We start from the raw sequence: 22,232 nt of genomic DNA, 5'->3' as shown, positions 1-22,232 counted from the left end.
AGTTAATGGAGAATAGATTGACCAATGGCTGTTAGCCAAGATAGTCAGGAATGCAACCACATGCTGGGACAACCCTAAATTTCTGACTGCCAGGAGGGGAAGACCAGTGGATCACTCCCCCTGAAGCTCTGGTATTTGCCACTGTCAGAGACAGGATACTGGGCTGGATGGACCATTGGTCTGACCTACTAAGGCCATTCTCACATTATTTTGATAGTTTTTGAATGTTGCACATGTGTTTCAAGTTGTGTAAAGGAGAATGGTACTCTTTTTTTCCCTCCAGGCTAGCACTATGAAATTCTAAAATGCAAGCAGCAACTCTCTCCATGAATAAACTCAGGATTACATACTGTAAATAACTTTACTTCTCTTCTAACATTCCAAGCTTCTGGGATGAGCAGAGTGGATCCAAATTTCTGTTGGCTGCATCTGCCCTAGTAAACATCATCGCTGTAACTCACTCCTGGTGCAGCACGAATTCTGTTCTCTGCAGGTCTGTGCACCTCAGGGCGTAAAGTACTGGCAGGTTATCACTGTTCCACGCATACCACCGCTAGCACCAAGGAGCTGCACCTTGCTGATGTCACTCAGCTATTGAGCAAAGTTAGATGAGACAGTAGCAAAAATAGCTGAGCCCTACACTACAACTTCAACATCTACTGCCTTCAGCAGTTCCATTGCGGTTAGGTTATGGCTATAAGGTTTGCTAGTATAGATCATAGCCAAAGGAATGCTGTTACTTTTTAAAGCTTTTAAATGTTTTTGTATGTGTGTGTGTTTAATTTTCAGTGGAAACTTTGTTTAAATATAAACTTTCCCCTTCAGGGTTGTGATCCAAACACAACTTTGTGAAAGTGAAAAGACAGACCAGTTCTGTTTTCATTGTCCCCAGTGACGGATGTGCAAAAAGTAAACACAGCATAAATGGTGAAAAATAAATATGTTTAAAATTCTGTTTGTCAAAGTAAATATAGTAGGGTAATACCTAAGGTTTTAGTAACATAGGAACAGAGTTTTTATGATTTTTTTTCCACATTGTCTCAACTATTTTACAAAACCGTACTATGGATTGGAAAGTGTGTATTCACAGGAGGAAATGAGGATGCAGCCTGTTGTCTCAGCATTTAAAATAACAATAAAAATATGTACCCTATGGCAACTCCTGTGAAGTCATTTTTTAAGTCCTTAATTCTTTCAGTTAAGTCCAGGTAGCTTAAGTTTTTTGCAACATTTTAGGAAGTGCACATTTTAATAAGGATTTTAGAGTGTGCAATAGTCTATATGTATCAGAGCATGTACTATGAAGTCAAAATTGCAATCCTAAAATAGAGGTTTAATCTTATTAAACTATCTAGAATTAGAAACAGTTTAGAGGTGGAAAAGTGGAAATTTTCAGAGACCTCAGAACACCTTTATTAATAAACAAAGTAACACAATTATAGATAATTTTTTTTAAGTTATGATTTAATGGGGCTGCTTCCTTTTTAATAAGCAGTCTGTTTTCCATCCTTTGGTAAAATAAACTCCTGAGTGAAAAACACAATGAGATACATTCCTATGCTATGAAAGAAGAAACACGTTTCCAGTGGCTTTTGTGGGTTCTGGAGTGAAATATTTTGGAGCTAAAACTATTTTGCAAGGTCACATCTTGTGGGGTAAAGGAATTCCCTGCCCCCAAAAAACAACCTGATTATCATGTGCACTCCTAGCTCAGCAGTATTGCAGCATCACTTCTAAAGAGAGAACAGACTTCGGCTCCTATTCTGTGGCTTTTCCATTTCAATGTACTGGGCTCTGAGACAATCTGCCAATATTTTCATCTATCTAAATAGCAGAGACTTCAATAGCATACAGCATGCACTCTCTGCTGGAGAGTCTCCTAGGCCTCTGCTTGGAATTCCACTACAACAAATTACTTGATTGTTCAGTACTTAGCAGTTGTGATGATTTTCCTTGGTTGATAAGAACAATCTATTTCTGGAGAGCAGGTCTGATCCTAGAGGTCTTCAGCCATCATGTGTAGTGGGCTAACACCTGGAGGAAATAAATTAAATTTTATTGCTATATTTTAATAAAATTCCATCTATTTTAGCAAATACTGATGGTGTCTCTGCTTTTGACAGACACGCTCTGTCCTGTGTGCGCAATTGTCTGCTGAGCTCACTAACGTGGTGGTTTGATGTCTGACTTACTCAGATCCCACACAAAACCACAGGTGAAGTTAAAGCTGCAGGCACAGCTCACTGGTATGATTCATCTTTCAGGAACATTAAAAGGGAACCCAGGAAAGGCAGATTTTTAGCTGCTCTTCTCAAACAAGGCACCCAAATCACTGATTTTTTTCCCCCTGAAAATATGCCCTGAGAAAATCTGGAACAAGAAGTTAGAGGTAAATCAACATGTGTAAACCTGAATAAAAATATGTAATGTCATCTCCAAGGGGAGAACCATGCTTTATCTTCCATCATAGCAAACTTATTCTCTGTTGGTTGTTTCTCCTACTCTCTCTCTCTCCCTCACACACACAGACACTCTGTCTCTCTCTCTCTCTCTGCCTTCCTGCCTTAGGGTACACCGACATCCATGTAACTTGCATGATCTCTGAATTTGTCCTTGTATCTTGTAACCAGGTTAAAAAAAACTAGTTAATTGATGACTCAACAAGTCTCATTTATTCATAAAAACAAGCCTTTCTTGGGGCCTAGTTTAAAACTGATCACTGGTGTCTGAGGCAAGAGGGTGCTGTTTTCTGGGTTCACAAATTTGCCATCTAGCCTTTGGTTTTGTTCTTTGGGAAAGCTGCAGCAGCATAAATGTAGAAGTGGGCAGGAAATGTAAATCTGGTGAGGCAATGCCCAGTCACATTGCAAAGCAAAGGATTTCACTGCAGAGCAGCTCATGGCAAGGCCCCAGGGCATTAATGCTACTGGGCCATTCTGGCCAGAGCTTTTTTAGTTAAGTGAAATGAACTGTCCTAGCACAGCTGATTCTCTTGTCATGCACAAGCTTCCACATCCTTAGTAATGCCTCTGGGGTCATCCTGTGCACCAACACCAAGCCCTTGTAGAAGCAAGAGTCCCTGTTCATAACACTGCCTCTGCACCTGATAGTCCCAAAAGTGGGTCTTGGGCATATGCCCAGGAACACATTGTCAATGGGGAAGAGCTGGATCGTCTCAGAGTCCAAGAACAATCTTCTGGCCAAGGTGGAAGCTTTGAGGAAGCCTCCCCCACTGGCACAGGGGGTAGGGATTGTCACAGAGCCCCTTGGGGATGTAGTACCTGCCGTGCCTGTTCCACATGGGGAAGTCTCCACTACTGATGTCCTCAACAAAGGGCCAGGGCAGGTTGGGGTCTCTGCGCCAGGATCCAGGAAATCCAGCATGTTACCTGTGTGAGCAAAGACATCGCTGCCTTGGAAGATGAACTCGACCTGTGGGCAGTGCCAGTGGAACCAATGCAGGAAGTTGACCTCCTGCAGGGTGCCCATAAGGAAGAGGGTCTGGACCCAGCTGCCCCAGCCACCTCCAGCTTGTGGCCCCACATGCCCCGCACAGCCACCTGACACTCAAAGCGCTCCAGCCCTGACTTGACAGCGAAGAGCAGGGCAGCGTGACCGCCCTAGCATTTCTCGGGTGGCTGAGTAACTGCAGTGGCGGTACAGTAGGAAGGGGTGGAATCGTCCATCCACCTGCCCAAGCCAGCCCGGGGCACCCGGCACCACACAGCTTAGTGCCCTGTCCCTTAGGGAAGGGTGCAGCAGCTCCCAAGAGGAGACTGGGCTCAGGCTACTATGGGCCAGCTGGAACCATCATTGGGGGGGGCAGTGCCCCTGGACCCTGGCTCCAGTTGCTGCAGCTGGCGCAGGGTGAGCAGCATGGCCAGGAGACAGGAGATGCTCAGGCCAGTCCTGAGCACCATGTGCAGCCAGCAGCTGCCTTCCATATTGGGCAGCAGACCCCTGCCAGCAGTTAGGCATCCATGCACCCCGCCTGGGCCCCTATGCTCGCCGCCTGCCGGGGGCACCATCAGCAGGTCTGGCTCCAGGTTACCACTTCTCCAGCCTGGAGCTAGCCCACCCCAAGAGATGAAGAGATGTGCAGAGTGCTTCTGGTGTCCTGGCCATGGGCTGACTGCAGGGCCACGCCCCAGGGCGGGCCTGCCAGGATAGGACAAGCTCCCTCGGCCCCTACTTGAGCCCACAACTGCTTGGCTTGATGCCCAAGTTGCAGATACCAGGATGGCCCTCTGTGCGGAGAAGCTGGGGGGAAGGGAGTGCAGTTCCTGGCCTCCCTGACTTAATGCATTGTTCAGCCTTTCTCATGTTGATCCCATCCAACAATAACGGGGAGAGGCAGGGGGTGCAGCCTTAGCAGGGCTCTGCTGGTAAGCCTGGGGCTGCAAGGTCTGGCTGGGTGTTGGAATAAGAGTGCAGCATGAGCACAGATCAAAGCAGGCTTTTGGAGATAGTGCCAGAGTTTTAAAGCACTACAAACTTGCCAAGTAACTCAGACGGCTGGGATGTTAATATGACCCCAGTGACTCCATTTCTTGCTGTGCAGGCATATTCAGTGCAGCTTGTCCAAAATGACCCACTGCCCACACACACATACCCCTGAAGAAGAGCTTGGTGTAAGCCCCAGGCTTGTCTCTCTCACTAACAGGAGCTGGTCCAATGACAGACAGTACCTCACCCACCTTGACAAAGAAGTTGCTGTGTGAGTCTTTTAAGCCAGGCAATAAGAACTGAGAGTTAGCCCTGACTGTGAAAATTGGGAATAAGATTTTTTTTATCAAATAAACAGATTATTTTACATCTACTATAATCACAACACACGTTATTGCTCAACTCTCAGGGAAGTAGAACAGGAAAACTGGAAAGCTTGGTGGTTGTCAGTAAATGACCAGCAATCAGATCACTAACTTAAATTTAAGCAAGTGCAAAACTATTGGCAAGCCGAGAGTATTAATATTCCTCGCTACAACACCCTTTTATAATATTTTCTTGCTCTAATTAAGCAACATGTGGCACTAGTCATCTTGATTTCTGGTAATATACATACGTGGACAAGATGCCCCCTCTGTTGGCAGAGCAATAGATTCACTCCTAGTGTTTCAACTAGAAGTTAGAAACATACTCTGAAGACACAGGTAGCATTTGATTTTGTTGGTATCCATGCTTCTGTAACGTAAGTGTATATTTGTTTGAAGTTTCTTTCAGTATGATAGGACAATGTGAACTGATTCTTTATGATACCAAAAGAGAGTATATTTAATTATCCTTCTTGGTTTGGCTTTTTTAAGTGTTTGGCTTTTATATTGTGCCTCCTAAAAAGTTTGCATAGCTCTAGTTTATAAGTATTACATTTTCACTGTTTGAAGAACCCCAAGTCCCTTCATAGGGGAGTCTTGTAAATGAGGTTGATTAATTATTGTCTCTTGTTAATAATAATAATAAAGCAATTAAATGCTCATCTTTTAAATATATCATTGGGCATCCAAATATGCATATTTGCAGGAAGTCCACAAAGTATCCAAAATACATTTTCTAAATTGTTTGGGATATTAAACAGTTCCTGTTTTATTTTTAACACATTTTATTTCACATGTAAAGGTTACATGTTGTATAATTAAGGTCAAATGTGTGTGGAGTTAAAGGGACAAATTCCTTTGGAAAAAAAATTGTATGTGCTTATGTAAAGACTGTATCATAATTCATATGCAGAAGGGAGATGAATTAAGGCTGCCTAGGCATTTCCTAAGTTTTGAGTGATTGACTTTGCACCTTAATGATCTTTTACCATAACTTTTTGCTGCAAAAAGTTTTACCAAAACTTTTAGTTTTGGGAGAATAGAGATGGGGAAAAGGAGAATGATTCCCCCCTGAATCCCCCTGACTAGGCTGAGATAGCGAGCCCTCCCTCTCCTTTCAATGTCCTTTAACCACACTCATTTCATGTACATTTAGTCTCATTTATGTCAGTGAAAGAAGGTACTTCCCATCCTTTGGGGTGAAAAAATGAGCCCTTATAGGCACTGCCACCTTGTGACAAAATGGTGCAGACAGGCAACAGCCACAGGCTAAAATCTGCCCTGGGCTTTGCACACACAGGCCAGCTCTACGCTTAAAAATGAGCTTGACCTAGCAACACTACTCAGGACTGTGAACAATTCCGTACCCTCTATGATGTAGGTAGATCAACCTAACCCCCAGTTGACCTAGCTGCTGCCTGTATTGCCTCTGGGAGGGATGGGTTAGCTGCTTTGAGTTACCTATATCAATGAAAAAACATGGATGTAGGGTCTGTGCTACGGTGTGACATAGGGTTGCCAACCCGCCAGGATTGTCCTGGAGTCTCCAGGAATTAAAGGTTAATCTCTAATTAAATGTTATGTCATGTGACGAAACATCCAGGAATTCATCCCACCAGAACTGGCGACCCTAGTGCTACAATGGCCCAGCTGCCCTGGCTGCAGTGTAGACACACCCCCAGTTACAGGCACCAGCTGTCCCAGAGCTGGGCTGAGACCCCCACCCTGCAAGGTGACTCCAGGCAGGTGCAATAAGGGGGAGGCTAGTGGGACACTCTAGCCTCCCTTTGTGCTGCTCTCTATGGCAGTGCCGCGTGTGGCGCTGTACACTCTAGCCCGCCTTCCGCGCCGCTCTCTATGGTCAGGCGACCAACCCCAGGCCAGCACCGCCCCGGAAGCAGTGCTGTGACCCGGAAGTGAGGAGGTTGGCAAGCAGCATGGCGGACGCGGCCGCTTGGCCGGAGCTGGAGGCCGCGGAACGGGAGCGGCGCCGGGAGCTGGTTCTCCCCGGCGCGGCGGTGGAGGCCCGTATCCGGGCGGGGGGAGGCCGGCTGCCCCCGCGGCTCCTGGCCCTGCCGCTGCTGCAGGCGCTGGAGCTGAGCGGCTGCGGGGCGCTGCGGGAGCTGGGCCCGGGGCTGGCGGCGGCGCTGCCGGCCCTGCGCACCCTGGTGCTGCGCGGGAACGGGCTGGGCCCGGCGGGGCTGGGCGCTCCGGAGGGCCCGGGGCTCGGAGGCCCCCTGCCGGCCCTGCGGGTGCTGGACCTGTCCGGGAACGGGCTGGAGACGCTGCCCGCGGCCCTGGGGGGAGCCCTGGAGCCGGCCGGGCCCTGCGCTGCTGGGGGGGCCCCTGCCTTCCCCCAGCTGCGGAGCTTGAACCTCACCGGGAACCGGCTCCGGGAGCTGGGGCCGGGCTTGGCTCGGGCCGCCCCCCAGCTCCAGACCCTGCTGCTCTCCGGGAACCGCCTGAATGCCCTGCCCGGCGGCCTCCTGCCCCCGGGCGCCTCCGGCCTCTTCCCACTGCTCAGCCAGCTGGAGGCAGCCAACAACGGGCTGCAGGAGCTGGGCTCTGCCATCGCCAACCTGCCGGCCCTCAAGGTGAGGGGGAGAGGGTGAGGAGAAGGGGCTGGGCAAAGAGACGGGCTGCCCCTGGGGGAGGTGATTTTGGGCCCCTCATATGGTGGGTGGAGAAGAATTTGAGCGGCTGGGACCCCATGGGAGATTGCAGGTGGTTTCCTGTAGGTTGGAACGGGGTGATGCTGGAGCCCTGTGGGAAGGGGGAGAGACTGTTTTGCCAACCCCTGTGTACCAATAGCACAAGTTAGGCACTTAAAAAAAAACTGTAATTTTAACTAACACCACATTTGGGCTTCATTTTATTTGCTTTCTAGTTTCTGAGCCTTTAGAATGCATTTGGTTCATGTTATCAAGCTTTTCTCCACAACCAAGAGGGCTAGACACTTTTTTAATGGAAGATGAGCTTCTCACTTCATTCATCCTGGCTACTGGGGCTTTAAGAAAGTCACAAATGTCGCATGACTTGTGAGAGTTGTCAGCATGGGTAGCGATTAGACTTTCAGGAGAAAAGGTTGATGCACTGGAGTCTGCTAAATTACAAGTTCTAAAAGCGTGGATGTTGTATAGAGGAACTGGCAGAATTCATGAACTATGTAATGGTGCATTGACAGAATGACACATCTTGGCTCTAGTGTTAGGTAAAACAAATGATCTTTGGGGGAGGTTGGGGGGAGGAGTAACTGATTTAAATTCAAGCATTTTCAACTTGGTCTTATGGAATCTATTCATGTAGACATTTTATGCTATGCCTTACCGTGTGGCATCTAGCTGCCTTCTGAGCAAACAGTGGACCAAGGCAGAGCTAGGCCCAAGCCTTTTAGAAGCAGCCAGTCTAATTTTGTGAATGCTTTTCCTCCCTTAGATCCTGAATGTTTCCAATAATGAGTTATCAGAAATCCCTGCTGAGCTTGCAGACTGCCCTAAATTAAAGGAGGTCAATTTAAGAGGAAACAAACTAAAAGACAAGCGGCTGGAGAAAATGGTCAGTAGCTGCCAGGCAAAATCAATTCTGGAATACTTGCGGGTTGGAGGCCGAGGAGGTGGCAAAGGAAAAGGGAAACCAGATAACTTTGATAAAGAAGAGAGTAAGAAGAAAAAGAGGGATAAACGCCAGAAGAAGGATAGTGGAGATGGGGAACTGGACAAGCTGGAAGAGGTGAATAAACTGATGATCAAGATTCTGCACATTGCAGAAAATCCAGCTCCAGTGGTAGTTAAAGTTAGTCCAAATATCAAAGAAGTTCGGCCATACATTGTTTGCTGTGTGGTGAAGGGAATGAATTTGAATCAAGGGAATGCCTTGAAGAGATTTCTTTCTGCACAGGTAATTATTGAAGGATTAGATTAGAACTTTTGTGAATCCGTTTTCAGTGTGATCATTTTACTCCCATTGCAAATGAACAGAATTGGGAACAGTGTGTTCTTTGGTATAGACTCCATTAAAGAGAAAATAGAGTGACTGAAGAAGCTATTGCACACAAGCATAAACCTCAAGGACTGCTTCTTTGTAAGCACATGAGTTTAGTTTTTTAGAGAGAGGACATTTCCCAACCAAGGAAGTAACTGATCAGTTGTTATGATGAACATTGATGTTTTTAAATTCTGGGAGACTCTTAGATTGACTGCAGTATAACAGTACAAAACAACTTGCAGCTATTTTTTTATGTGCAATTTGCTTTAATTTCAGATTTCTGCCCCAATTTGTACTAACCTGAAATTTGCACTAGATCACTCAAACCTTTCTTTATGAAAAAGGTGTTAGGAGCTCAGATACTATTGTGGAGGGTGCCACATAAACACACTGATTTCTGCTACCAGTTTAAAAGCCCCTTGTAGCTTTGCCATATACATTATGTACTGGGAACGAAGGATAAATGTGAATCCGTGTTAAAATCGGATACAGCAAAGACTGTTTCAGTCAGTAATACTCAGACCTCAGTGGTTCAGGAGCCAAATTAGCGATCAGCATTACCCAAAAGAGCCACAGTAATGTGAATTAATTGTTTCATTCACTATCATACTATATAGTCATATTTCAGCAGTATGACAGGAAATATTTAGCTTATATATTGCTGTGAGAATATCTATATAATATATAATTATATTATTATTTTATCAACTACAGTTGGTTAATAACATAATACAAGCATCCTGATTGGTTAAGAACTTAGACTGGATAATAATTAAATCTCACAGTGTTTTAATATGTGCTGCAAATAACCACAGGAGACACTAAAGAGCCACTTACAGCTTATGAGCCTTAGTTTGGGTATCACTGATTTAGATCATAGTGTTTTTTTCCTCTGGTGCTGAACTGGTAGGTTCCTATATCTGTTCTTCAATGCTTTGTCCAGTCTCATTTTTAACACCATATGTGGCTTTAAAACTGTATTAAGCCATACTAATAGCACATGTTTGTACTTTAGTTTCAGACTTGAAGGTGATATGTATTTGAAAAAATTTCCGAACTAGTACATTAGTCACCTTGTCCACTAGATGGCAGAGGCTAGCGCTTCTCAAATGTACAGGTCCCTGTGCATCTATAGTTTTTCTACCTTGGTCGACTTGTGCTCTGCTATACATTTCCTAATTGAAAATGATGAATTAGTGGTATAGATCATCCAGAGTGCTTTTTGTTAATTCAAGTAAGTGCCCAACTTTTGTCCCAAACAGTAATTGATGCTTACAAATGCACATTCTTTCAAAATTTTATGCATAAAAATTGCATTTAAAGTTGCAGGCTGCAAGGAGTGTTTTCCCCAAAATACCTTGTTGAGATTGGATCAGTTTCATTTCATGGATCTGCTAGCTTTGCCATATGTGGTAATAAGCATCTTCGAATACTCATTAACTATACAAGTAAGGAAACTAAGTATGGGATTTAGGGGTGGGGAGGAGAGAGTGGAGGATGAGGAAGATTATTTTGGAAGAAAAACAAGTAGTGTGGGGCAAAATTAGACCTACCATAGAGTTGTACGCTGGAGGGAAATTTCCTCTTGTGTCTGTGTAATTGATATATTAAATGTCTAAATAGAAGCATTTTATCTGCCCCTTAATTACAATCTGAACTCCTATTCTGTCTCTGCATTATAATTAGGCTTGGCAGAAATTGATTTTTTTCTCCAATTTCAACAATTTTTTTTAGGGTAAAAAAAAATGCAAAAAACCCCACCCATGACAGCATGTCTGAGTTCACCCAGGCTCGCATATGGGGATAAAAATAGCAGTGTCAGTGTTCTTCCTCGGGCTGGAGTCCTGTCTCTGAGATACACCCCCCTTGCCAGGTTTCAAAGCCCAGGCTCCAGCCAAAGGGGAATGTCTACACTGCTATTTATAGTTCTGTAGCATGAGCCCAAGTCATTGACATGGATTTTGAGACTTGCTGCTGTCAGGCTTCTTTTGCGATATAGATATAACCTTAATTTTTACAGTGTCTGGAAATTAAGCAGGAGTTAAATTTGGGGTTAGGGCAGCACTGACAGTAGGATAATACAGAAGACTCCCTGCATGGCTGAATGGACCAAGGGTGCAGGGAAGACTGTGGTCCTGGCCTGGCAGAGCCCTGGCCTCAGGTTGCTGCTGAACAATTCCTGCACAGGGATGGCTTCCGCATTCCTGACTGGTGAGTGGGTGGGGCTGTGACAGCAGAGCTGCAGAGGGCTCCCTGGAGTGGTGACATTGGATCCCTGCAGGCAGAAGGGGTGAAGAATGCTGTCATCCTGGTATAGCAGAGCAGGGACCCCCAGCACTCCCAGCTGGTGAGAGCAGGGGCTGCAGAGGGCTCCCTGCACTGCCACAGGGATGGTGACACCCAGTCCTTGTAGGTGCAAGGTGGAGGCTTCGATCCTGCTGACTGTTACTAATCAGTATTTTCTTCCCTGTCAATTTCAGTATGTCAGTTGAAATAATTTAAATGGATAGATGTTGGTAAACTGAGTGCTACAGAGCATAATTATAATCAGGAAATTAACAAACATTCTTTCCAGTGCCACGTGGACAATGGTGAATTACTCTGTTTTGTAAAAAAGTAAAGAGAACTATTGCTTTCAGTCCCATCCAACGGAGGGGGAAGCAAAGGTTTGTCAAATGAAAAAAGATTAAATTGATAGAGGGGGAAAAATTGTTTGGATACTAAGGGACAAGTTTAATAAGACAGCTTAGAGTAAGGTTGAAGTTGGTAATGGTACAGGAATGCTGAAGGAGATTGGCTGGTAACTTCATATTTCTGTGTCCTGCACATTTTGTTAGATCAAACTTCATGATGACATCTGTGAGAAACGAACAGCAGCAACCATTGCCACGCATGACCTGCAGCTGATCAAAGGGCCTCTGCTGTACGATGCTCAGCCACCTAACGAATTAACGGTAGAATAAATAACCTTTTTCCTGTTGCTTTATCAAACTTTGGAATGGTACAGAAATGGAAAGATGCAGTTTTGCATGCTAAAGAAATGAGAAAATTTAACTGGAACCAGGAGGTTAAGTTCAGAAAGTGTGCCAACATTGTACCAATCCCTATCTAAATCAGGCTCAGAAAACTCCTCATTGTTCAAATATCCTTCAGAATGTGCACGTTTATCAAATTATCTGACTTACTGGTAGTCATAGAACCCCTCGCACTAGTTGAATACCTTAAAAATTCAAACTGGTAAAGGAGTCCAAAATGTGTTTCTCCATAAAGAGCATTTTGATCTTGCTTGTTACGCACCTTTGCTTAGGGTGACAGAGGTCTTGGTGTTTCCCTGTTAACAGTTTCACTGCTGGTCCTCTCATCTGTCTTGAGCTGTTGCCAAGTTAATGTTCAGTGGAAATCCATGAAATGTTAGGATATACCTGAAGTGTTGTGCAGTGTAGCAGGTGTTCATTCACATGAATGTACCGGGAGTGATCGGCAGCAGTCTATAAGGTAATCAGCTGAACCAAATTCAGGCTCTGTTCATCAATTCTCTCTCTCTCTGGCAGTTTCTGTTGCCACACCCCCAGATAATGTAAGCATTTACAACTCATTAGTATACCACGCTCTTAAGCTAAACTTGATATGAGACTTAAACTCATGTTACAAAATGTTACTTTAACATGCTGCTCAGAAAATCCCTATGTGACTTGCCATTGTAAGAGGAAGTCAGTAAATTCATTAACTTCATTGTTGATCTAATTAAACAGGGAAGTCTGAGTAGTGTGGATTTTGAGAGCAGCTCAGCATTGTTCGTTTCTTCTCTCTGCACACTGTCTAATCAGCAGGGCTATTCACTTCATTTCCCAGGACTGCCCAAGTATGGCTTCTGCTGTGATACCATAGTTACCCTCATTCAGTGTATGATAATAGCAAGATGGTTGTACCAGTCTTTGTGATGGTTAATGCGCTTGCTGCTTTCAAATTAATTAGATGTTGTGCCAGTCATTTCAAAGGTAGCTTTTGCCACAGAGGGTAGTACTTCATGTTAGACAGTAAGTTTCAGGACTGAATATGTCGGGCAAAAGTGGTTTTCTGCTACTTGTTATTATAGAAAAATCATGCTATGTTCGAGGTCCTGCACTTGAAAAGCTGTCTCAGAATATTTGTTACGTGGGCCAAAAGTAATGTTTCTTTTCCAAGGTAGTATAGTGTCCAGTTAGTGAATCTGCAGGTTCTCACCAGAGTTCGGATGTAAAACTAAGCTCTGGGTGGTCCTGCAGTAACTCATCTGTAATAAGCCATTTCAAACAGTGACTTCTACTCTAAGCATGCAGTGTTAATCTAGTCCACATCAATTTGTGTTCCATTAGAGATGCGCACTCTAGTGTTCAGGTTCATTTGCAGTACTAAAAACTAGATTCTCTCTCTCCAGTTCTTGGTTCCTTCTTACTAATCATGAGCAAGCTAGCCTCCTGACAGGAAACTCAGGTGAACACTGGAAAGAAGCTAATGTAAAACATAACTCAGAATTACACTTGGATATTCTATCAGAAGTAGCTGCACTCTTTGAACACACACACTTCAGTCAGTGTTTGTGCATCTCTTGGTATTGATAGTAGGCAGTGTGTTGTCATGTAGAGAAAAGTAGGTCTCTTTAATCATCACATCTGCACAATAGCAGCCAGAAGAAATTTTCAAGGGCACTAAAGCTTGTTTAATTCTAGATGCTGTGATTGCAAACCAGGTCGGGGATGGGGTGGGGTTGAGGTTTGGGAGCTATAGAGTCCTGAAACGTGGTCAACGACCTCACTTTGACTGGCTAGAACTCTTAGATGCAGACTGCCTTGGTTTCCATCCCTAATAATGCAATCATCAATGCATTTCTGTTCATTTCTCAAGCTCCATAGGAGTGCAGGCAAATGTTAGTAGTTAATGCGTTTTGTCTAAAGCATTTAATCATATACAGATGGCGCTCAGGCCTCCAACAGTTACCCTCTTATGGACTGAGGCAATTGAAGCTAAAAATTACTTGGAACAAGTCCAGTACTTGTCTCTTGCTACAAAGGAACTGACAGGCTGTAGTAAATTTACCTACCTGTTGCCCAAGGCAAAAACACTTTTAACTGTACTTCCTGATGAAATGTTGCTAATCTTTGGTTCTTTGTTTACTTTTAATAGTCAAGATGGCCAAGCATCTGTGATTTAAACCATGCAGCCCACAAAGTAATCTCTAATCAAACAAGGCTTTCTGAGAACCCACTCCACAGAATATATTTAACTCATAGCAAACAATACCAGCCAGCTGTAGAATCCAGGAACCAGTCTTTCATATATAATTGAAATTAGAAAAAATGTTGCAAGTGTGGACTTTGGCCAAGAGATCTCAGATAAATCCTGAACTTCATTGCTTCTCTTGTGGCCTTAATTGCAGGCGCAAATACTAGACTGTGGACATCTAACTACCTGACTCTGCTTGCCAATCGGGCAAACATGTTTAATACATGTTATTTTGTGTCGATAGTCACAGAATACAGCAAGCTAACGAACACTTCTTTCACTTCTGGAGACTTTGGTCCAATTATTTCCTTGGGTCACCAGGGAAAGATTTTGTTGGATCTTCAAATTCAATTGTCCACAGCATCATGATTCTAAAGGTACCAGAATCCAAATTGTGGGGTAGTTCTTCATAGTATGAGCCAGTGCTATATTTTTTCTGCCCGTTATCGTTAATTGCTGACCAAACTATGGGAATAGCCTATGAGATACACCTAACAAAAGTGTTTTTCTCATTCCATTAATACAACAGGAGAGCAATTGACTAACCCTTTTTTTCCCCTAAGGTGGTGGGAGGAGGCAAAGTGGTGAAGCAGAGGTTATTTGCGTATTAGAAACAAACCATAGTGTGTTTTCCCAGTTGGACACTGCTCCTCTCCGTACCTTCTCCTCCCAGCTGTGCAGGAGTATTTCCAGCATGGAGTGATTAAAATAAAGGCATCTAAATCATTGTCATAATTTAAATTACTTGATCTAAAACAAATACAAATAACTTTTTCAAATCACATTGAGGCTTTGTGAAATGAATTTTAGATTTTGTCCATTGCAACTTTAGATGAAAAAAAATTGTGCTTATAAATGAGGATGGGTCTGTTTTAATTGCACTATTGTTAGGATATTTTATTTTAGGTTTATGTAACTGCTATAGGCAAAATAACACATTGAGAACTAAGGTCTTGATCCTGCAAACACTTAAGTAGGTACATAACTTGGCTCACTAATAGCCCCATTGATTTCAGTGCACTTAAAATCGAGTGTTTGCAGCAGCTGGGGCTAAAATTGTATTGTTATTAAATATTTTTCTCTGAGTAGAGTAATCATCTTTGTTATTTTAAATGGCTTGCTTCAGTGTTAATCACAAGAAGTTTAGATTTTCAATATGATGATAAAATGATTGTGGCCTTTATATGTACAGGCTAAAATATAGGAGCCTAAAGTTAGGCTCCAAAACCACTATGTAAGTACCTCTGGGTGGAGTTTTCAAAATCACCAGAGTGACATGGGAATGCAAGTCCCATTGACTTCAAGCTGAACCATGATTTAGGAGTATAGCCTGTTTGAAGCATTTCAGCTTTCTTGGCTTGTGGAAGTACAATCTATCAGAAAAAAGAACAGGAGTACTTGTGGCACCTTAGAGACTAACAAATTTATTTGAGCATAAGCTTTCATGGGCTACAGTCCACTTCATCAGATGCATAGAATGGAACATATAAGAAGAGTCTCTATATACATATAGACAAGATGCCATACCAGCTCTAAAAGGCTAATTAATTAAGATGACCTGTTATCAGGAAAAATCTTTTATATTGATAATCAAGATGGTCAATTACAGACAGTTGACAGGAGGTGTAAGGATAGTTCTCATAAGGAAATAGATCCAAGCAGTGTAATGACTCAGCCATCCCAGTCTCTATTCAAGGCAGAGTTAATGGTATCTAATTTGCAAATCAATTCAAGCTCAGCAGTTTCTCACTGGAGTCTTGTTTTCGAAGTCTTTCTGTTGCAAAACTGCCACTTTCAGATCTGTTACTGAGTGGCCAGAGAGGCTGATGTAAATATAACATAGGCTATTTGCGTAGCCATTTTGTGTTTGAGTTTGTGGATGTTCTCCTAGTAAGGATGTTAGGAGGCTCTGGACTCGTTTTTCCACACAGATGAGCATTTGAAGAGTGATGGTTCTTGGAAAGAAATCTCTCTGTAAAATCTGAAGTTCTACAATTAATAAACTAAAGAGAAGTAGAAGGCAAAGAACTAGCAACATGTAAAGTTAAATAAAAAGTTTTTGTTTTTTTAATGGTGATTTTTCTACCCCCGTTTTCCATCCTGCTGCTCCCTCTGAGTCTTGTTTTGCTCCAGTCTGTTTGCAGCACCAATGAGAAGGCCGATTGCAGAGCGGATCAAATAGTGAGGGACCATAATCACTGCTTGAGCATGTAACAGCAGCCACCCTTGATAAAACCTAGTACAACTAGAAGAGACTTGAGCAGCACTAATTGGAGTGAGGGTGTTTTCTAAACTCTGCAGACTCGATTAAGCTCTACAGCTCTTTATAGTAAAGTAAAATCTGAGATATACACATCACAAATTAGGCCTATAGGGCATAAGAGTTAATACTAAAACTATTCAGTTTTTTCTTCTAAAATAGTCCAAGCACTGGAAAGTCCTTGGGCGAACGATGGTTCTGAGATCTGTATCTCAGGTCAAGCTCTTTATTGAAATAGAAGAATTAGTTTTGAGGAACTTTCAGTTAAATATTATAATCTCCCCATTTTTTATCCCTTTAGCTCTTATGAACTAGTCCTGACATCAGTGAATGACTCTTAGCTTTTAAGTATTTCCTTTCTCTCTGATACAGGTAATGCCACTGGGTCGGAAGGAGATCAAGGCAAAGGATCTTGTCCGTCAGTTGCAGTTAGAGGCTGAGCAACAAAGAAAACAGAAGAAGCGTCAGAATGTTTCTGGATTGCACAAGTCAGTGTATTAATGCACATCTTTTTTTCAGGTTGATCAGACACATTTTGGCCAATTTAAGATCATGTGAAAAGCCACAGTATCGTAACTGCAAAGAACATCAGATTTGCCCTCTGTGCTTAGTTATGAAAGGCAACATGTAATGGTAACGGTGCATATACACTCAACATGAGCTGAAAATCTAGAGAGGGAAAAAGGGGTTAGGGGGAAAGATTTACAGAAATGTGGTGGTGGTTGTGCCTCCTATTATACCAAGAGTTAATTTGGAAATTGTCATTACTACAGTATAAATTGTGCCTAAAGACAGTGGATGTTTGAGAGGCTGGAATGTGGAGGGGAGCTGAATATAAATGTAAGCACAATTAGTTTACTTATGTGAAATGTCCAAAATTCTGTCAATAGAGCAGCTTGTAAGGAGCTGAAATTTTTAAGTGACCATACATCTGATTTGAAGGAAAGCGACACCCTTCCCATCCCATTTGTATTGGGATCATCTCATATGTCCGTCATCATGCATGTTTTGGGGAAACTGACCAGTAAACAAAGTGGGGATTGCGTATTTCTGTAGGTGGTGAAGAAAGGTAATGAGACTTAAGTTTAAACCTATGAACTCGAAGCGTCAGTAAAAGAAGCTCTAAAATGTTGCGCTATTTTGAGCACTGGGCACAGTAAAAGCATTAAGAACATGTTTGATCACTTCAGCAATCGGAATGTTACTTCAACTTTAAAGTGCTTCATGATGTTACTTCATTACTCACCTTCAGTGCAGGCCATGCAGTTGTTGATGTCATGATGCTGTAGTTATGTTTTTCTGTGTGTTGGATCAGAAACGCATAACCTCCATTTTCCCACTCTACTAACTGTCTTATGTATTATTGCCTGATTGTTCTCTTTCCATTGTCTTCACTTTTTTCCCTTGACAGGTACCTTCAGTTACTGGACGGGAAAGAGAACTATCCTTGTCTAGTAGATGCTGAGGGTGTTGTGATTTCTTTCCCACCAATCACTAACAGTGAGAGAACAAAGGTACAAAAGTTTTAATCCACTTGTATCTGAGTCTCAGTGATCGTGGAAATGGGCCAGGCTTCAAAATTAAATCACTCCAATCCTTTCCTTGTCAGGAGATACTCAGAGGTGTTGTGGAATAAATACTCCTGATCTTGCCATATGTTCAAGTCTCCATTGAAATTCATGACTGAGTTTGGAATTTGAACTTTTAAGGTCTAAAGTTTATATTCTAAAAGCGCTAGATTTTAAAAAATGAATGTAAAGTCAAACTCTGCATTTTTAATGCTGAATGTCAAATTATGTTAAGCTATTTAGCAGTGCTGCTTAACCTTGATGGCCTGTAGCAACCCAGTGAATAACTTTACTGGAGAGAGAAAAAATCTGGCTTACTAAATATTTATCTAGATTATATAATGCCTGCTACTGTCATAAGTACTAAAAAAAGAACACTGGGCATATCATAGCAGGGCTTCTGTCTTGTGGGGCTGGCTGGGCTTGGCTACCCACTCTGGGTGTTGTAACCTCTGGGGTCATAGAATTACTCACTCTTATTTGGCCCAGCCAGCAGCTTGTCGTCATGATGGAGGACTAGTGCTGTGACCCCATGCAGCAGGTAGTAATACGAGCCCAGCCAGCCCTGCAGGACTGGAGCTGTAGGAGTCACTGCTGTGGGATGAGTGTGGGACAGGCTCTGCAGCCTTCCTTTCCTGCCCCACCCCAGGGCCTCCCATCTGCCCAAAGACAGGACCTGACCGTGCCTTCCACTCAGCTGTTTGGCTCCATCTACACCATGAGCTAGGGATGTGATTTCCCTTGGTCATGTACGTATTCTTGTACTAGCTGTCATCAAACTAGCGGGAGTATAAATGAGAGTGTAGCCATCACAGTACAGGTAATGGCAGCAGAGGCACAGCTAAGCCATGCTGAGTATGTACCCCCCTGAAACCAGTAGGTATGTACTCAGCATGGCTGTAGTGGGTTGATACAGCTAGCATGAGTATGTGTTTGCAAACAAGGGCATCATGCCCTTCTCATAGTACAGACACAGCCTTTGACCAATCCAGGCCACCCGGTCTTTGGATGGCAACCCACAGGCTGAGAAACCATGCTCTGTAGTAAGCCGTTCCAAAGGTACGATGGTTTGGCCTGAGACAGCTGGTTATTGAGCTGCCCAGATAGGTGCAAACATACAGTTCTTCCTTTATGAAGTTAGCAAGATTCACGTGTAGTTACTTGTGCACTTGGGTGTTTTTCAAATAAAGCTGAAATATTCTTTGGAAAAACAAATGCACCAATGTGATTATGGAGCTGTGTGCACTAGTTTCTATTTCATTATATTACAATTCAACCTTCCTTTTTCTGAGTCCATCTGCAATACTTTTCAGATTAGAAAAACCACTTGTGAGCTATTTCTGGAAGTGACGAGTGGCACCAGCCTCCAGATATGCAAAGATGTCATGGACACCCTGATTCTAGTACGTATTCCAATAAGCTGACTGTGTAGCTTGTTCTTTGTGTGTGCCCCTGAATAAGAGAACCAAGTTGGAATAGAGAGGTACATGGAGCTTAATTTCTCCCTTTATTGTTTATAATTTTGTCTTTATTGCATGTTACTGTGAACATTTATTATTGGTAACTCTATTGCATGTGACTGTGCCACTTCTTAATCGGGAAGTGTCAGTGGACTTCGGATGCATTTACTGCCTGTTGAACATGCACACCTCTGTATGGATTTATAGGCTCCAAGGCTAGAAGGAGCCATTATGATCATCTAGTCTGACCTCCTGTATAACACGGGCCAGAGAACCGCCTCCAAAATAATCCACACAGCAGAGCTTTTTAGAAAAACATTCAGTCTTGATTTTAAAATTGTCAGTGATGGAGAATCTACCACAGCCCTTTCAAGCTGTTCCAGTGGTTAATTACTCTCACTGGAAAAACTGTGCACCTTGTTTCCAGTCTGAATGTGTCTAGCTTCATATTCCCACCATTGGATCATATTACACTTTTTCCTGCTGGGTTGAAGAGCCCATTATTAAATATTTGTTCCCATGTAAGTACTTAGATTGTAATTAGCTCCCCCTTAACCATCTCTTTAAGCTAAACAGATTGAGCTCTTAGAGCGTGTCATTAGAAGGCATGTTTTCCGATCCTTTAATCGTTCTTGTGGCCCTTCTCTGAACCCTCACTAGAACTGGCCACAGTGTTCCTGCAGTGGTCACACCACTGCCAAGTAGAGAGGTAAAATCATCTCTTTACTCCTACTCAAGATTCCCTTCTTTATGCAGCCCGGGATCGCCTTAGCTCTTTTGGCCACAGAGTTAGACTGGGAGCTCATGTTCAGTTGATTATCCACCGTGACCCCCCAAATCTTTTTCAGAGTCACTGCTTCCCAGAATACAGTTTTGCATTCTAGAAGTTTGGCCTACATTGATTTTCTTGCTGAATACATTTACAGTTAGCTCTGTCAAAACGCATCATGCTTGTGCCCAGTTTACCAAGCAGTCCAGATCATTCTGAATCTGTGACCTGTCCTCTTCGTTGTTTACCACTCCCCAAATTTTGTATCCTCTGCAAATGTTATCAGTGATGATTTTACAGTTTCTTCCAGGTAATTGATAAAAATGTTAAATAGCTTAAGGCCAATTATTGATCGCTGCAGTACTCTCCTGGAAACAGACCTGCTCAATGACTATTTCCCATTTACAGTTACATTTTGAGACTTATCCGTTAGCCTTGTTTTTAATCCATTTAATGTGTGCTATGGTCATTTTATATCATTCCAATTTTTTTAATCAAAATGTCATGTGGTACCAAGTCAGACGCCTTACAGAAGTGTAATTATATTACATCAACACATTACCTTTACAGGCCAAACTTGTAATCTCATCCAAAAAATGTGAAGTTAGGCTGACAAGATCTATCTTCCAATTCACTTCAAAGCCTCCCACCATCCAGGTCTCCAGAATAGTCTGGCAGATTGAGCAGATCTTTCACCAGTCATCACGAATGGTCTCTCGGGCCAGATACAGTCTGCCTCATTTTTCAAGACTGGGAGATTCCCCACTTAAGCCTCTTTGCAACTCATCACAACAAATTGTCATCAGTTTTGTTCATGTGAAGGTCCCGCAGTCCAGGGTGTCTGATGGATGCTTTCCTCCTGCACTGGAAAGAGAAACTCATGTATGCTTTACCCCCTGGTTCCGCCCCTCCTACACTTCATTAATGAACTGTCATTACCATGTTCTGAAGTCCAAGTTCAATGCCACATGCATAGTTGATATAGGGCAGGAATGAGTACAACTTAAAATATGTTGAAAGCAGAGTCCTTAATAGTGACACTGGAGCAGGTTCTTTTCATTTAGAATCAAAGGGCTGGGATGCAAAGCCTGATTTGTAAACCTGTTTGTGTAGAATGTGGGGACAAGGATAGCAGGAGGAAATAAGGAGGACTTCAGATTGAATTCACTAACCTATCTAGAGAGCTGTAAGTTTCTTTAAAAAAAAAATGCTTAAATGATTACTGAAGGTTTCCATTGATGGTATCAGTCCCTTAGTAGTATGTAAAGCTCAGGCCTGCTTACTGGAAATTCTTTAAGCAATTCACAGCCCATCTACTGCATTTATCCTGTACATTGAAATCTTTGATTCCTTTTTGTTTCCTAATCAGAAAATGGCAGAACTCAACAAATTCACTTTAGAGAATAAGGAGGAAGAATCCGTGTCTGATGGTGAATCGGACGTGACGTCTGAACGAGTGAATTCAAATCCCAGCCAAAATGCAGAGCAAAAGACTTCTCCATTAACGGTGGAGCAGGTTCGTGTTGTGGACGTGGATGGGAATTTAAAAGTACTGTATCCATCTAAAACTGACCTAACTCTGGTCTCATCTCTTTTAACCATAATTCGTTAACAGCCATCAAGGTTCTTGTAAAATGCTTTGATTTCAAATTTTGTTTCATATTTTACAAATACAGAGTTTGTATATGGTAAAATTAAATTATTTAGACCCCTCTGTCTTTACGAAAACATGTAAAGTGCCCTCCTTTTGGATGCATAACTCCGATGATTTGATCCAACTGTGGCAAGGAGTACTGCATTCTTTCCTGTCTCATTAATAAAGTCCCAATGTTATAACTGGTTAGAGATTGAATCAGTTTTTTAACGTTGGGATCTAAGTATTTCACATATTTTGTGCTCAGGATCATTCTTATCCCATCTAGTTGTAATATATAGATATGGTGACCTTGGAACTTGAAATAACATTGACCTGTTCTAAGAAGCTTTGAAGCAAAATACCAGTTTATGAAATTGCCTGCTCCCCAAAAATCAGTCTGTTTATAAGCCTGTTTTTTGGTTTGTTTGTGTGAATTAATGTGGAAACTTATTTGTGACTTAATGAGTAAATTAATAGGTAAC

General features: G+C 42.8%; 1 protein-coding gene across 1 annotated transcript; it reads left to right on the top strand.

Moving 5' to 3' along the window:
- The first annotated feature begins 6,728 nt into the window (after positions 1-6,728).
- LRRC47 (leucine rich repeat containing 47) lies at positions 6,729-21,999 on the top strand. The gene is made up of 7 exons (XM_030537266.1): positions 6,729-7,405; positions 8,247-8,708; positions 11,633-11,749; positions 16,690-16,805; positions 17,729-17,831; positions 19,199-19,288; positions 21,484-21,999. The coding sequence occupies exons 1-7, from the start codon at positions 6,749-6,751 to the stop codon at positions 21,724-21,726; spliced, it is 1,788 nt and encodes a 595-aa protein (XP_030393126.1). The 5' UTR covers positions 6,729-6,748; the 3' UTR covers positions 21,727-21,999.
- The last annotated feature ends 233 nt before the right edge of the window (positions 22,000-22,232 follow it).

The sequence above is a fragment of the Gopherus evgoodei genome, chromosome 18 (genome assembly GCF_007399415.2).
Source record: "Gopherus evgoodei ecotype Sinaloan lineage chromosome 18, rGopEvg1_v1.p, whole genome shotgun sequence".
NCBI lineage: Eukaryota > Metazoa > Chordata > Testudines > Testudinidae > Gopherus > Gopherus evgoodei.
This window is presented reverse-complemented; position numbering and strand designations above follow the sequence as displayed.